General features: G+C 37.8%; 1 protein-coding gene across 1 annotated transcript; it reads left to right on the forward strand.

Moving 5' to 3' along the window:
• Positions 1-108: 108 nt before the first annotated feature.
• Positions 109-10,396, forward strand: LOC113655073 (kynurenine--oxoglutarate transaminase 1-like). The gene is made up of 13 exons (XM_027165358.2): positions 109-267; positions 536-596; positions 1,028-1,175; positions 1,366-1,515; positions 1,797-1,883; positions 2,002-2,127; positions 2,205-2,325; positions 2,454-2,530; positions 5,056-5,145; positions 5,335-5,521; positions 9,514-9,590; positions 9,698-9,784; positions 10,017-10,396. The coding sequence occupies exons 2-13, from the start codon at positions 544-546 to the stop codon at positions 10,095-10,097; spliced, it is 1,284 nt and encodes a 427-aa protein (XP_027021159.1). The 5' UTR covers positions 109-267; positions 536-543; the 3' UTR covers positions 10,098-10,396.
• The last annotated feature ends 2,524 nt before the right edge of the window (positions 10,397-12,920 follow it).

Here is a 12,920-nt window from a genome sequence, read left to right on the forward strand (position 1 = left end):
ATTTATTTATTTTAACCAAAAGTAGAAATTGTCTTATTCATGCAAATTCAAGGGCAACCCTTTTCTTGAACATATAATTTAAATACTGGAAAGTCTAGAGGAGTGGTAGCAAATCCAACTTGAAGTTGAAAAACATTCAGTAATTCCCATAAAGTGGCAGAACAAGGCAGAGTAGAGATCAAGGAGGCAACAAAATATTACTTATTAGGTTTGTTATAATTTATCAGGTCAGTTTTGGTTGAGATATTCAACTATTCAGCTATTTTGGTAAGCAAATAAGTTTTTATACTGTTGTCTATTTCTATAATATTTTATTTATTTATTTATTTGCTCGTTTGCTTCTCTCGTTGTTTGTCTAATGTCAAAATGGATCAAGCTTTGGTTGCAGTAATTTTGTAGCACACAAATGTATGTCATATTGTATGGATAAAATGCATATTTATCCATACAAATAAAAACTAAATTGTAAAATATGATGTGTGCTGTGTGATTATACTGTTTTTTTTATTTTATTTAAATAATTGTTTTTCTTTAGGCTTCACCATGTCCTGCAAACGCCGCACACTCAGAAGTGAGGGAATAGACAAACATATATGGTAATGATTTACTCACCTTTTCTAGTACAGGAATGTTTGAAGTATCCCAAGATAATTAAAGTGCACAAATATGCTTTAATATTTTTAGGAGAGGCCCTGGAGCTTTTTTTTCTTCTGGCAATAGACACCTTCACCTTCTAGTCATGATACCTTTAGCTGTTTTGCAGATTTTCTGTGCTCTTACTTCAAACATGTTCACATGCACACTGACTCTGATTGCTCTGAAACCTCTCCCACTTTTCATATGCAATCACAATTTGTAGACTCATTTGTATGTTACCACCTAAACAGAGTCATATAAAAACTTTAAAAACAAACATTTTGCCATATAAGAAAAGCTATTTATTTACTGCCTGGTTTATATGAATATACACAGGAGCATGCCGACATGATACAGACTTTGAAATTTTCACCATTTTATTTACTATAAGGTTAGAACTTTTGCAACTAACTGATGACTACAAGGCTGTGAACCTGGGCGAAGGATTTCCAGACTTTCCTCTTCCCAGCTTTGTTCAGGAGGCTCTCTCTAATGCTATCAATGGAGGCTTTCATATGCACCAGTACACACGTGGTCATGTAAGAGAGCTATTCTTTTTCCATACATTCTTACCACTAACATTCTTTTTCCCTTTCCTAAAGTTGATATGTAGGTATTTTCTTAGCAACCCATCCTAAAAAGTACATTTCTTCATACAAATGATTTTTAACTTAATCAGTGCCCCATCTAAATTCAGTTTATTAACAAAAGGTGTAATGTGACCTACAGGGGCATCCACCTCTTGTCAAAATCCTTGCCAAATTCTTTGGGAGGATTTTGGGCCGAGACATCCATCCCATGGAGGACATCCTGGTTACCATGGGAGCCTATCAGGCTATTTTTTGTGCAGTTCAAGCTCTGGTTTATGAGGACGATGAAGTAAGTCCCCTAAAGTAATATTTATCACAGCTAAACTGCGGTAACTAATAGAAAGTGTTTGTACTAAATACTTTTTAATGTAATCCTGATTTTATAGTAAATTGGACAAATTGAAGTAGAAGTACAAATGTGCATTATATATATAAACTAACATCAGTATTAAGTCCCTCTTTACTGTTATGATAACCTTTACTCTTCTGTCAAGACTTTCCACTAGATTTTTGTTGGAATGTTCATAATTTTGTTATCATTCTCTATCTTTCTCATGCGTATCGGTCTAGGTGATCATTTTAGAACCTGCCTATCATTGCTATGAGTCCATGACAGTAATGGCAGGAGGAAAACCCATCCATGTGCCCCTCAAGCCTGTGAGTGTTCATTTTGAAAAACTGTATTGAATGTTTTTTTGGTTGAATTGTACATATATAAATTCATCACATAATTTCTAACACATAAAAAGCTGGAGTGCCTGTGTTTATCCTACAGCGAAAAGTCACCGGTCCAACTGTGTCCAGTGCTGATTGGGTGTTCAGTTCTGAAGAGCTGACCAGTAAATTTAACTCTAAAACAAAAGTTATTATCATTAACAATCCCCATAATCCACTGGGCAAGGTGAGTTCCCTCCATTTTCCTCCAGATATTAATCTGATGTGCAAATATTGTTTGCAAACTAGACATTTCTTTTGTAGGTATTTCAGAGGGAAGAGTTACAGATGATAGCTGACCTGTGTATAAAGCATGATGTTATTTGTATCAGTGATGAGGTATATGAATGTCTTACATATGATGGAGCACAACATATTAAAATAGGTAAGAAAAAACCTTGATATGATTTTAAAATATATATATAAAACACCTTTAGGACTTAAGCAAATTTCCAAACTATAGAAGAATAGATCAGTGATGTATAAAAAATAATAATAGAGATCTTTTTATAGCGAGTTTTCCTGGCATGTGGGAGCGCACTGTTACCATTGGGACTGCAGGCAAGATCTTTTGTGTCACAGGATGGAAGGTAATGCGGTCATATGGTGTAATCAACTTTCATTATTTTACTATATCTCAGTGTGCTTTTTGTTGGATCAAATACCGTGTTTTTAGAAAGTATTCAGATTTTTTTACTTTATGAAAAATCATAAACTACTTTTATGTGCTGAAATTTTACCAAAAAAAGAAAAAGTAAGATATTGCCTAAAACAAGAATTAAGCCCCCTTTAGTAGCAAAAGCAACCTTATCTTTTTTTAGTTTGATGCTAAATGCATAGTAGTCCTTTTTACCCGAAGGCTTGTTTTTGCTCTTAAATGTTATGGAGGGTCTTTATATAGATGGATGTATGCTTTTCTAAATCATCTTGGATCAACTCAAAATCTGAAAATCAGGGGTGAACCGATGATTAATGGAAATGGAAATTTTAGAAATTGTTAATACATTTATAAACTTTGTGAAAGGGTCATAGGGCCACTGAGACACTCAGAGCCTGTTCAAATTTATTGAATTGAATTAAATGAACTTTTCATGGATATTTTCATAAAGACTTTCAGATATGTGAATACATATATATAAATTTACATTTACAGCATTTACAAAAGTGCTTTTAAGTCTCTATCAATGAATACATTTACTCCGGTTCACTAGGTTACAGAATTAAGATACCATTTTTTAATAAACACATACAATAAACAGCAAAGAAAGTGCTAGTTCAAGTATCCCATGAAGAAGTAGGTCTTCAGCCGTCGTTTAAAGATAGCCAGCTATCCGGACTGTTCATTCCACCACCTCGGTGCCAGAATAGAAAAGAGTCTTACCTCTTACCCTGAGAGATGGCGGGACCAGTTGGGCGGTGCTAATAGCTCTGAGGGTGTGAATTGCAGTACGAGGAGTGATGAGGGCTTGGAGGTAAGCGGGAGCATGTCCATTTTTGGCTTTGTAGGCAAGCATCTGCATTTTGAATCTGTTGAATGCAGCTACTGGTAGCCAGTTTAGGGAGCACAGCAGCAGGGTGGTATGCTCGAACTTAGGCAGGTTGAAAACAAGTCATGCAGCTGCATTTTGGATCATTTACAGAGGAAGAAATATATTCATAAGTAGACATGCAAGCAGCGAGTTGCAGTAGTCTAGTCTTGAGATGACAAGAGACTGAACAAGTACCTGAGCAGCCTGTGTGGACAAAAATGGCTGAATCCTTTTGATGCTGTAGAGATCTGATCAAGCAGCATGTATTTCCTCAGAGACATCAAAAAAGGCTGTCGCTGTCAAACGTGCTGCTTTAAAGCCAAACTGTTTTGAACCATTCCAGCATAACTTTAGTGTGTATGTTTGATCAAACTCTTTTGCTTCCAGACTTTTTTTTATGAATGGCCTATATCTGGCACCATACATCTTGCCTTCAAAATTGAATAGTTTCTCAGTGCCTGCTAATGAAAAGCATCCCTACAAAATGATGTAACCACCATTATGCTTCACTGGGGGGTGAGGGTGGTTGAGGTTCAGGTTTGTGTTCTAAGGGATATAAGCACTGTTGAATTAAAATGTCAAGATTGTACAACATAACCTTTTGATGAACTCGAAACATTATTTCACATTACTCTTTTATATATATTTACTTTTTCCGACCACTCTTTCATAAATATGAGTTGCGTGCAGTATTTAGACTATTCTACCATCGCCCATCTACTCGGTTGCTCTCTTGAACTCCTTCAGAGTTACCCTTGGCCTCTTATATCCCCTTTCCACCAGAAAGAACCGAGTGCTGGTTCAGAGCTTGTGCTGGTGCTGGTTCGAATTTGGTTCCACTGGCGAGCCTTCTAAGAACCAGCTTGCCTTTCCATGGGTTAGACAGCCATCACAGAGCCAAGTCTTACATCACTGTATACAACATTAGCATAGCAGTGGCAAACACAAACACAACATCAACAATGGTGGATGTTGCTTTACTGTTAATGCTTATTGCTTTGCGAACCTACATTGGCATCCAAACGCGGTGAATCCTTATTTAAAATGGTGCTAACTATGTTCTCTTATATCTTGTTTCTTCACAATAACCCCGCCCTCAGCCCCTGGCACAAGCAGTTCTTAAATCTAGACCAGCAATGTTTGGTGCTACTTAAGAACCTCTTTTCAGAGCCGGTGCTTTCTGTGTCGAAAAAAAGAACTGATTTTAAATTAGGCTCTGGCTCGGAACCAGCACTCAAAATGCCTTGGTGGAAAAGGGGCAAAGGTTGCTTCTCTGACTAATGTAACCCTTACACAATCGCCTGGTGGATGGCCTATACTAGTCAGAGTTGTGGTTGTGTTATCTTGTACCACAGGCACCTTGTGAAAGATCTCAACATTCCTTCTTTCCACACATTGCTAACCTGACTTGGAGATGTAGATTATATTACATAACATCAGGAGAATCAGCTGTTTGTTCTGTCACTTTTTTCTTTTCTTTGTGTACTTACTTCTCCAACATAGAGTTACCTTGATGGTATTCTTAAACCCTGATCTATTCAACAAGCTTGACATTTCAGGGAATTCTTTCTGGATATTTTTTTTAGGTGGGCTGGGCAATAGGACCAAGACGAATCTTGGACCACATGCAAAAAATCCACCAGAACTCTGTACAGCATTGTCCAACTCCAACTCAGGTACATAATCCGAAATTATTACAAAGGAATTGGATTTTGAAAATCAAAACAATAAGCATGAATTCTATGGAATACACTAACAAACTGCATGATCATAAAGTCAACATAATTGACACTGTAAATGGTACACTGCAACATATTTAATTTTGTTTTTCTGGTCAACTAAACAAAGTATACTTATTTCTGTAGGAGGCTGTTGCTGTGTGTTTTCAGAAGGAATATGATGCATTCGGTACAGAAGAAAGCTACTTCACACAACAACTCATGCTGCTCCAGGCTAAACGGCTCAGGTTAACTGAGTGCCTGAGGAGCATCGGGCTGCAACCTTTTGTACCTGACGGCGGCTACTTCATCGTCACAGACATCTCCACCTTGAGTGAGTACTCACACACATACAGTATCATAAAACATGCATTGCAAATCAGGGAACTGGTACAAATGCCTACATAAAGGGAAAAAGAACACTGTATAAAAGTATAGTAGAATAAAATAAAAAGTACAATTCTTATAATTACATATTGCAGAGTAACTATATAAGAATGCAGCACCATGTGCACACATTCTGCCTAACATAAAAATTTAAATGTTTCATACATTTATTAGAAACACTAAAATATTACATTTACTCTAATGTTACTCTAATACCTCTTTAATGAGCAACTACCGATATTGTAATACATGTTTTGCATGGTCCCTCTGGAATAGGCTCCAGGCTTCCCTCAACACTACTTAGAATAGACAATTTAGGATTTTGGGGGGAAATATGCATCTTTATATGCAGTATGACTAGCAACTTGTCTGGGCAGGTTTCATCAAAGCTGCCTCTGCCTTTGATCTATTCATATTTCCCTTCATATTGGAAAGCTCGGTCTATGAAATTTAATGACGCTTTTTTTAGTCAGACCCAAGAGCCTTTTTTTTGTTTTGTCTTTGCTCATGGCATAAAAGTACAAAAGGTTTTATTTGGGTAAACTACAAACTATCTGGTTACAATATCAAATAAGTTTTTACACAGATATTCAAAACATCACTGGAGCTGTGTGAAGTCCCCTCATGCTTCAAAAGCTCCACCATCATTCCCGTCCCAAAGAAATCCAAAATTACCAGACTTAATGACTACAGACCTGTGGCTCTAACTTCTGTGGTCATGAAATCATTTGAAAGACTGGTTTTGGCTTATCTGAAGGATATCACTGGACCCTTACTGGACCCCCTGCCTACAGAGCAAACAGGTCTGTGAATGATGCAGCCAATATGGGATTGCATTATGTTCTGCAACATCTGGACAGACCAGGGACTTATGTGAGGATCCTGTTTGTGGACTTCAGCTCTGCCTTTAACACCATCAACCTATCACTCCTCCAGCCAAAATTAACCCAGCTATCTGTGCCCTCCTCTGTCTGTCTGTGGATCACCAGCTTTTTTGACAGACAGGCAGCAGCCAGTGCGACTGGGAAAACTCAAATCCAGCACCCGCACCATCAGCACTGGCGCTCCTCAGGGTTGTGTACTCTCCCCACTACTCTTCTCTCTGTATATAACGACTGCACCTCTAATGACCCCCCCTGTCAAGCTCCTGAAGTTTGCAGACGACACCACACTAATCGGCCTCATCCAGGACGGTGACGAGTCTTCCTATAGACTGGAGGTTGAACGGCTGACTGTCTGGTGCAGTCTAGACAACCTGGAGCTGAACACGCTCATGACAGTGGAGATGATCGTGGACTTCAGGAGAATCCCCCCTGCTCTTCCCCCACCTCACCATCATGGACAGCATTGTTACAGCAGTGGAGTCATTCAGATTCCTGGGAATCACAATCTCCCAGGACCGGAAGTGGGACATTCACATTGACTCCATTGCGAAAAAGGCTCAGCAGAGGTTGTACTTCCTTCCCCAGCTGAGAAAGTTCAACCTGCCACAGGATCTGCTGAAACAGTTCTACACTGCCATCATCGAATCCATCCTCTGCACTTCAATTACTGTTTGGTTCAGCTCAGCTACCAAATCTGACCTCAGAAGACTACAAAGGGTAGTCCGGACTGCTGAGCGAATCATTGGCACAACTCTCCCCACTTTCCAAGACTTGTACTTCTCCAGAGTGAGCAAAAGGGCAAAGAAAATCACTCAGGACCCCTCACATCCAGCACACTCACTCTTTGAACTGTTGAAATCTGTTCAACGCTACAGAGCCCTGAGCACCAGAACGACCAGATATAGGAACAGTTTCTTCCCTCTTGCAATCCATCTGATGAACACTTAACATTCATCTGATAAACACCTAACATAAACAGAACAAACCCTATTCCTACATTGTTTACATGTACTCATTTATACTTCAATTTGCACATTTATATTTCAATTTGCACATTTTTTCCACTGTACATACAACTGTCTCTTACAGGGGTCGGCAACCTTAAACACTCAAAGAGCCATTGTACCCATTTCCCACAGAAAAAAAAAACACACGGAGCCACAAAACCCTTTTGACGTCTAAAATGAAGATAACACTGCAAGTGTAGAAAAAACTGTAGTGTGTTGCATTTATGAAATCAATGAACTGCTACCGAGTAAACGAAATTTTATTTCTGCATTATTTCATTCAGACGCTAGGTTGAAGGTTACTTTCAAATAAAATGTTCAATGTATAATCGAGTCCTCTTCGGCTCTCAAGTTTTGAAGACAGGCAAGCGTGACATCTCCAAACCACCCCCCCCCAACCCAAATTTTTTTCATTGGTTGTTGGGTTAAATCTTTCCCAGATATTGCTATTTTCTGATTGGCTATTGTGTAGCCTCTTTTTTGATTGGCTGATAAGTGTCAGGCTTGACTAATTACTTCAGGGGAGACATGCGTGATTCCTGCCCGGTTCCATAGAGACAGCGGTGCAGACTGATACATTTTGGGCGCTGCAGCTTATTAAATATATGATAAATAGTCAAAAAGTTTTTCTGCGTGAGAAATACGATGTGTGGCTGGAAAGCGTGATAAAAGACCCAAATGCGTGACTGTCACTCTCAATGCGTGACACCTGACAGCCCTGTATGACATCAAAATTTTAACTTGCTGACTGCAGCAAACCAAAAATGCGTCTGCTTCTGTGTGTTTTTTTTTTTTTGTCTGCTTCTATTGTGTCGGATTTCACAAGTCGGCAGTTATGACGCATATTTTGAGCGACAAAAAAATTAAACACGGTTTATTTTAATGTAACAAGAGCATCATAATCTTAGAATTTAGAATTACCTTTTATTTTAAACTAACTAACTAAATAAAATAAGTTTAATTTAAATTTTTATTTTCCAAATCTACAGGGAGCCGCAGCAGAGGGATGAAAGAGCCACTTGCGGCTCCGGAGCCACGGGTTGCCGATCCCTGGTCTATTATATATGTGAAAACATACTGGGGGGCTCGGTGGCTTAGTGGTTAGCACGTTCGATTCCTGCCTCCGCCTTGTGTGTGTGAAGTTTGCATGTTTCCTCCGGGTACTCCGGTTTCCTCCCCCGGTCCAAATACAGGCATGGTAGGTTGATTGGCATCTCTGGAAAAATTGTCCGTAGTGTGTGAGTGTGTGAGTGAATGAGAGTGTGTGTGCCCTGCGATGGGTTGGCACTCCGTCCAGGGTGTATCCTGCCTCGATGACCGATGACGCCTGAGATAGTCGGATAAGCGGTAGAAAATGAGTGAGATAGTGAAAACATACTGTACTTGGCAAAAAAGACCTTTCTGATTCTGATAAGTTCTGATGATCAGTTTAATAAAAGTGAAAGTTGAGTTCTTGGTCACCTCCCTGTCTTCTCTAAGCTTCTCCATGTGATTATTGGGAGACCTCTTAAAGGGGTGGAGCCTTGTAAGCAATCAGTAATGAACATGACTGACATGTTAAAAGTAAACATATTGTCACCAATCAGACTCAAAGGAGCTTGGAGCTGCATTAGTGAGTCTGTAAATTAATTCATTGCAGTTTATGCAACTAGTAAAGCTGGTTATTTTTATTTCTTTTAAATGTAAATATTGAATAGATAGATAAACTATAGATAAACTTTATGGATAAAGTTGTTACCTAGATGTTATTACCACCTTTTGTGAAATTTAGCTAGCTAATGAGTAGCTTAGCAGGTTTTTAGCATGACAGTGAATTTAGAGATTTAAACATTGTCTTGGTTTATTTTCCACAAGTGTCTAAAAACATCCTGAACATGATTATAAGCTAGCAACGGTAAACCTACCTATAATTGATATTAGAGGACCCTGTTATGAAAAATTGGTGTATGGATTTGCAAGGCTACACATTCTTTCCATGGATACTGATTATTAAATCAAAACTCAAATATAGTCTGTACCCAGTATTAAATGCTATGTCTTTCCTGTAGAAGTTGATCTGGGTGAACCAAGCACTAAGGATGAACCTTATGACTACAGATTTGTTAAATGGCTTATCAAAGAAAAGGTAAGTGATTTAAACATCATATTGATTAGAAAGTAATCTCATATATTCAAAGTGGCCATTGTTATATAGTGTTAAATTAACAGGATGTCTATTGTATGTTCTTTCAGGGATTGAGCACTATCCCTGTATCTGCATATTGCAGCCAAGCTCATAGGGCTGATTTCCAGAACTACATTAGAATCTGCTTTATAAAGGTGATTTGATGTATGAACTCTTCACAGTTGTTCAAAGTCCATTCATGTTCTATCAAAATAATACATTCATTTCTGATAAACGTTTAATTAATAAAGTAGCTAGGAGATACTTGCTTATTATAAGAAAACTGATTGTGGGAGGATAATAAATGCCATTTAAATGTAGTTTATACTGTGGAACATGTATTACATCACAGTGCAACATTGAATTGTTTTTTTCTTCTATGAACAGGATGACTCAACCCTAAAAGCAACTGAAGATATTCTGAGAAAGTGGAAAGAGGAAAAAATACAGGATACAGATTCTGTCTGAGATTTTCAAAGTATATAAATGTCATATTGCAATATAATGATTGATAATCAAGCAAGTAGAAGAATCTTGTCATATTATAATATTGTTAAAAAATAGACTTGTTTAAAATCAGGCTAAACACATGCAAATAAACTGTACTGGCATGTATATCATTTTGGTCACTGAATAATTGTGGCATGATAACTGGGGTTAAGATGTGTTGAGTAAAGGTGATATTAAAGATCTATATCAAGGTCCCCAGTGACATGTTGTATGTCAGTCATTCTGAATAACAATAAATATGGTTGATTACAAGCAGAGCACACTGATGGTTATTGGAGGCAAACCCGAATGCTTATTAAATATGCAACTGTGGTTCTGTTATCTCAATAAATCCACCAGGGTTCATTGCCAATCAAAATCAGCGGTAACTTAGCGATAAATTAGCAGTTTGTGTATGTATAATTTGATTATTTATTGCAAATACTGCACTAAATCTCACTTTTTGTTGACAGAGAATCCTTTAACTCTAATAAAAAATAAAATATTATGGATTCTATAGTTCTAGAAATATGAGCAATAATATTTTGTCTAAATTTTTTTAATTGGTAAAGAATTTTATAAGAACTTTCCTACAATATATCAGAATATTTATAGGCTGACTTGTTTTTGTGTTATTAGGGTATAGATTAAACTGTTCCGTTGCCAGTTCTAATAATTATAATATTACTACTACTACTAATACTACTACTACTAATAATATCATATACACTGCTATAGACTCCACTTCGAGAACTTCTGACTTATAATCAGTTTTGTCAGACTGACATTTTTACTTACCCATTTTATAAGTATCATTGTTGGTTTTGCAACTTATGATTTAAGTACAATTTTACAATCATGCTGGAGATTCTTGTTTTTTTCACCGCTACATGTGATCAAAACCACTACTGCAGAAAATGATGTATCAGGCAAAAGTGTGTTTTTTTCAAGTGGGCCTTATTCATCAATGTTAATTTTATGTACACACAGACTGAAGTAGTTTAAGCATTTGTTTCTTTTAATTGTGGTGAGATGCCAATCAGCTAATCAACGCAAAACACCTGCAAAGGTTTCCTGAGCCATCAAAATGGTCTCTCAATTTGGTTCACTATAGGCTCAGAGGTGGCAAAAGTACACACATCCTTTACTTAAGTAGAAGTACAGATACTAATTTTTTAAAAGACTCCAGTAAAAGTTGAAGTAGTGACTACACTCTTTTACTCAAGTTAAAGTAAAGAAGTATGGGGTCTAACATGTACTTGAGTAAAAAGTTGCCGTTACTACTACCTGTTTAGTGTCATGCTGGTAACTGGACATCATGTTTTATATATATATATATATAATGTATATGTGTGTGGTGTGTGTGTGTGTGTGTGTGTGTGTGTGTGTGTGTGTGTGTGTGTGTGTGTGTGTATATATATAATTTTGGAGTGTGCTGATGTTGATATTTGAAATTTCATTGCTTTTGGTTGCCGTCTTTGCGTCTTTCCGCCGATTAACGTTATAGATAAACGCCTCCAGCTCTGACTGCGCGTGCACGCTGCGCGTACCTGTGCTTTTCTGTTCAAATAAAGCAGACAGCTGAAGACACACTTTTGAAAGACTACAACACACGCGTGTAAAAGTATGGAATAAAAGCAAAGTAAAAAAAAATCGCTCTTGGATCAAACTGATAAATAATTTTCTTTCCCATCGACGACATGTTCTGCATTTTACCGTAATTTTTATTGTTTATTTATGAAAGTAAAAATTATACTTATAGTTTTAGGGTGGCTGAGATCACAGACAGGGGGCTGAAGCCACCCTAAAAAGGGGCTAGAACCGCCCCTGGTTGACACAATTTGCAACGCATTCGCCAGGAATCCTTTTTGACGCCGATTATTACAAACATCTCCCTCATATATGGCCATCAGTGTTCAGGAATGTCCTCGTTATTAGTTATTTTAACATCGGTGACTCCCTCTGAATTAACATTAGCCATTACTTTTGTAGGCGTGCTGCTCATTGTTAACTGCGCTATCATTAGTCTATGTCTGATAGCCAGTAAATAACACAGTACACCAGTCACATGGGGAAAAAGCCGCACAATGACAGGATGATAGGCTGGAAACAGCACTCAATGAGAAGAAATAATGCTAAAAGTAACCGTCCGTTTTGAAAATGTAAGAAGTAAAAAGTACAGATATTTGTGTAAAAATGTAATGAGTAAAAGTAAAAAGTTGTCCGAAAAATAAATAGTGGTACTGATGCCAGAAAAATTTACTTAAGTACAGTAACAAAGTATTTTTACTCCGTTACTTCCCACCTCTGACTAGGCTACACAATCATGGGGAAGACTGATCTGACAGTTGTCCAGAAGACAATCATTGACAGCCTTCACAAGGAGGGTAAGCCACAAAACATTTATTGCCAAAGAAGCTGACTTTTTACATAGTGCTGTATCCAAGCATGTTAACAGAAAGTTGAACATTGAACAGAAAGTTAAAAGAAAGATGCACAACTAACCGAGAGAACCACAGCCTTGAGAGGCTTGTCAATCAAAATAGATTCAGGTGAACTTCACAAGGAATGGACTGAGGCTGGGGTCAAGGCATCAAGAGCCACCACACAGACATGTCAAGGAATTTGGCTACAGTTGTCTCATTCCTCTTGCTAAGCCACTCCTGGACCCCAGACAATGCCAGCAGCATTTTAAATGGGCTAAGGAAAAGAAGAAATGGACTGTTGCCTAGTGGTCCAAAGTCCTCTTTTCAGATGAGAGAAAGTTTTGTATTTCATTTGGAAACCAAGGTCCTAGAGTCT

This window comes from Tachysurus fulvidraco, chromosome 26, assembly GCF_022655615.1.
Source record: "Tachysurus fulvidraco isolate hzauxx_2018 chromosome 26, HZAU_PFXX_2.0, whole genome shotgun sequence".
Classification (NCBI taxonomy): Eukaryota; Metazoa; Chordata; class Actinopteri; order Siluriformes; family Bagridae; genus Tachysurus; species Tachysurus fulvidraco.